The sequence below is a fragment of the Microtus ochrogaster genome, chromosome 15, assembly GCF_000317375.1.
Source record: "Microtus ochrogaster isolate Prairie Vole_2 chromosome 15, MicOch1.0, whole genome shotgun sequence".
NCBI classification, from domain to species: domain Eukaryota; kingdom Metazoa; phylum Chordata; class Mammalia; order Rodentia; family Cricetidae; genus Microtus; species Microtus ochrogaster.
Genome location: NC_022017.1, coordinates 6,720,795 through 6,725,233, shown reverse-complemented (window position 1 = coordinate 6,725,233; position 4,439 = coordinate 6,720,795). Strand labels below are relative to the sequence as shown.

General features: G+C 51.8%; 1 protein-coding gene across 1 annotated transcript; it reads left to right on the top strand.

The window, feature by feature from the left end:
• The first annotated feature begins 2,668 nt into the window (after nucleotides 1–2,668).
• On the top strand, nucleotides 2,669–4,161 carry Ccdc184 (coiled-coil domain containing 184). The gene has a single exon (XM_005353973.2). The coding sequence runs from the start codon at nucleotides 3,103–3,105 to the stop codon at nucleotides 3,685–3,687; it is 585 nt and encodes a 194-aa protein (XP_005354030.1). The 5' UTR covers nucleotides 2,669–3,102; the 3' UTR covers nucleotides 3,688–4,161.
• Nucleotides 4,162–4,439: the final 278 nt, after the last annotated feature.

Genomic DNA, 4,439 nt, shown 5'->3' with positions numbered 1-4,439 from the left:
CCTGGAACTGGCCTGGATCAGCCACAGCCCTGGGTCTGTGCACCTGCTTCCCATGGTCTTTGGTGCTTCTCCAGTCACTTCCCCTCCCTCTCGGCCCAGGCCCCTGTGTTCTCTGAGTACTGCATGGTCTGAGCAGCATGATATTCTGATGCTGAAAGCCTTGACATATGCAGCACCCTCAACAATAGTGGCCAAGGGCCTTGTGTGATGGCATAGCCCAGCTCCTACTGTGTGGGGCAGGGTGTGATGTCCAGCTTATTCGGCAGCAAAGATGGGAAACATGACACTAGTAACAGGATCACTTTTCACAAGTCAAAGGCAGGGGACACACCAGAAGAGAACCAGTGAGATGGAATCTTTCGGGTGACATGCCAGCGCAGAGAGGGGAAGAATGGAGCGTGGCAGAAAGCCTGCAGAATGTGCCAGTCTTTTCTTGCTGCAGCAAGGCTCTCACGGGAGGGATGAACAGCAGGACGGATCTTGTAAAGCTCTGAGGACCTTTGCTGTAATGTGATCGGACGTCATTCTGGGTAAGCTCAGTGGTGTCCTGCCTCGCTTTCTAGCTTTTCTATAGATCAAAATCAAAACAACAAACATTTGCATGCAAGCGCACACTTGCCGTGGTGGAGACCAAATTCCTACTTGTGGACCTTGGTTTTCTCCTTTCACGGTGTGGGTTTCAGAGATCCAACTCAGACTGTAGACTTCACCTTCTAGGTTAAAAAAAAAAAACTCTTTGTTTGTATTTAGCAACACCAAGGAAAAACTCTCTGGTCTTTTTTGTTTTGTTTTTATTTTTCAAGACAGGGGTTCTCTGTGTAATAGGCCAGGTTATTGACTGTCCTGGAACTTTTTTGTAGACCAGGCTGGTCTTGAAATCACAGAGCTCCACCTGCCTCTGCCTCCAAGAGAGCTGGGATTAAGGCGTGCGCCACCACCTGACACTTTCTGCTCTTCTGTGAGCTAGAAATTTAGGGTTCATCTAAAGTTTGCTAACCATGGATGGCACAAATGGCAGAGCCAAGAGGGACAGAAAAAGGTGAGAGTGCCACAAATTTGTTGAAGGAGCAGCACATAAGTGTGAGCGGTCATTTCAGCAAACACAATATTGTTTGACACGTGTGTTATTTTGCTTACATATTTGTTTTGAGAAATCAAATTCCTCACATCTGCCATATATATATATATATATATATATATATATATGCTTTAGCTTATTTATTTAAACATGCTGATGCTGGATAGTTTAAGATATTTTAATTTGCTTTTATTTTTAACGGCATTAAGAGAAGCATAGACCAAACGGTTCTTTGGTGCAGCAAAAATTTCCTATGCTAGATAGACATTCTTCATCACTAAGACCCACAACCAGGGAAACAAGAACACACTTGCTTTTATTGAACTTCTAGTGTCCAATGACACTCAACCACACTTAATTTTTTTCTATATTTAGGTGACATTGTTGATTCTCCTTCCTAGATTCTTGTAAACTTGAAGGTTGGGATCAGTTGGCTTTCTCTTTAGAGGCCTACAAGATGACAATCCCCCCAATCTATGTAATCTCTAAATATATTATAACCCATTTTTCTTCCTTCTCTCCTGCTCTACCCTTTAAGTAGGGGAAGGAGTTTCCACAAAGGACAGGGACATTCAGCGGCTTTCTAAACATGGGCACTAGGGGTAATGGCCCCACAGACACTGATGACTCATTCATTTGTGTGAAGGTACAGTGTTAACTCAGATTTAGAAACACTACAGTCCAGTGCCTCAACACATCAACAAAACAAACAAAAAACGATTCAGCTGAGGCCTGAATCATTAAGGGCAGAAATTGTGTTCAGGTCTTTGTAAGTACCCTATGTGTGGGCTGGAAAATCCTGGGGAAGGGAACGGTACTTGGTGGTTCTAAAGTATCCATTCTACAGACACATTAAGCATTTGGCTTTCTGCGTCCTAGACGCTATTTTAAGCGCCGGGGATTCCGTGATGGAGGGAGCAGGGGAGGGAAATCTGTTGCTATGGAGTTTTCATTCTCAAAATTTAAGTACTTAGTTTCACCATTCTCATCAACTCACAGTAATCTGGCTAGAAGCAGTTGGGTCTCATAAGGGACAGAATCTCACCCTGAGCTTTCTGGTGCGAGGGAACTGGTTTATGCAGCAGAAGGGAGAGGCAAAAGTCGGCCGTGCCCTCCGCCTCCCTCTGCACCGTAAAGCCTGGCGCGGCCACCTCGCCTGGGATTAACAATCTCCTTGTTACCCAGTCCCGCCGGCCTCTGGAGGACAAGGAGAGGATCTGACTCTCGCGCCACCCTCCAAGAAAGGTATGCAGAGAGCTGATGTAAAGCTCCCCCACCCAGGCAGACGATCTCTCTCGGGCTTGACGGTGGGGGGCATGCAGCAAACTGCTCTCTCATGCTGTCCTATTAAATATTGCAGCCACACGCTCTTTGCAGCTTCCCTGAGGCCACTGCAGCGTCTCCGCCCCGCCTGTCCGCCCAAACAGCAGAGCTCCACTGCAGCTTCGGAACCCTGTTCCCTTTCTTCGCCACTTCCTCGTTGCCATGGAGACACACGTCATTTACGTGCCCTGCGTCGCCTTGGAAACGGGGGAGCATCCGCGGCGCGGCTGGGAGACCCGCCCCTGCCGCTCCAGCCGCACTCGCGGGCTCTGCTGGTGGATGGCCCGGGGGGAGTCCCGAGAATGACACGCTGCAGGTCCTCGTCTCGACCTCTACTCCTCTGAGAGCGCCTCCGTGACCCGGAGAGCCGGTGGTTGCTGGGAGGGCTGCGGGGACACAGGTACCATTCGGGAGGCGAGCTGGCAGGGCACTTTTGCCCCTGGGCAAGCCCGCAGACACTGGCCCCAGGACCTTAGACGGGTCTTCGTTCCGTCGACTCTTCTCGGCCTTCCTTGATACTGTCGGCGCCCTCTACCCGGGACTTCTCTCCTCACGTCGGCTCCCCGCCCCTCTAGGGAGCCTAGGTGTCCCTGGGATCCACCCCGTCCCTCTTGGGACCCTTCTCCCTTCACACCCTTCCCCCACCCTGGAGGCCCGGCTGGACGCGACCCAGATCTGCCACCGCCCGCTTCTGCCACTCAATGGAGGACAGTCTGCTGGAGATCATGACCAAGGACGGCGGCGACATGCCGGCACCTCTGGAGGTGTCCACGGTGCCAGCCGTGGGGGACGTGATCTCTGGGGAGTATAACGGCGGCATGAAGGAACTGATGGAGCACCTAAAGGCCCAGCTTCAGGCCCTGTTTGAGGACGTGAGAGCCATGCGAGGGGCGCTGGACGAGCAGGCCTCGCACATCCAGGTTCTGTCGGACGACGTGTGCGCCAATCAGCGGGCCATAGTCTCCATGTGCCAGATTATGACCACCGCGCCCCGTCAGGGAGGCTTGGGCGTGGCCGGCGGCAAGGGGAGCTTCCCGAGTGTTCCACATGAGCCGGAGACACCTTCGCCTGGTATCGGGGACAGCGACTTGCTGGGTCGCGATCCAGAGGAGGACGAGGATGAAGAGGAGGAGAAAGGGATGCCCAGCCCCGCCACACCCACCAGTCACTGTGAGCGCTCTGAGAGCCCCTGTGCTGGTCTCCTTGGGGAGGATGGGCCACTTGTGGAGCCCCTCGACCTGCCTGACATTACCCTGCTGCAGCTGGAGGGCGAGGTCTCTCTGTGAGGGAGGACCCCACGGGGGCACCAACTACCTGGGCTTTGAGTTTCTAAGTGCTTAATGCGAGGGGACTGAACAGTGCAGTGCAGTGTGCTTCACTCCAAACGTGATTCTTATAGGTCAGGGAGAGAGACTCCCTCACGTAAGGATTTGTAGGGTGAAGGACTTTGGAAGCCTCGCGAAACCTTCCAAGCAAACATCATAGCAAAACTGCGGAAAGGTGAGGTTCCCGGAGAGGAAGTGCCCATCTCCGGGATTCCCAGCCATCCACTTACTTTGCCCTTTCCCCTCTTCCCAGGAAACAGAAGGACCATTTAATTATGTAAATAAAATTCTGCTTTTTCTATTCTGAAAAAGGACTCATCTAGGACTTTGGCAAAAAATCTCTATTTACCTAGAAATTAAGGAATTGGGGTATGTTCTGTTCTGGCAACAGGAAATTCACCCTTTTGCTGAAATCTAGATACACAGTGCTCTGCAGATCTCTGCGGCTGTTGATTGGTAAAGGAAGCTTGAGGAGGGAGCTGCAGCCCTAGGAATCTGGGTGCATGGGGTTGCAAGGGCCCCTGGGCTGGGAGAGCTGGCTATGGATGTGCATGAAGACACAATAGCTCAAGCTCTGGGATTTTGCATGCAGAGCAGAACCTGCCCTCTCACTGCCTTCATCTGGGGTTGCTTTCCCACTCACCTGGACCTAGAGATCAAAGTACCCAGTTCACAGGCAGAGACTTGGGGCTGCTCAGCAACAGCCCAGATCT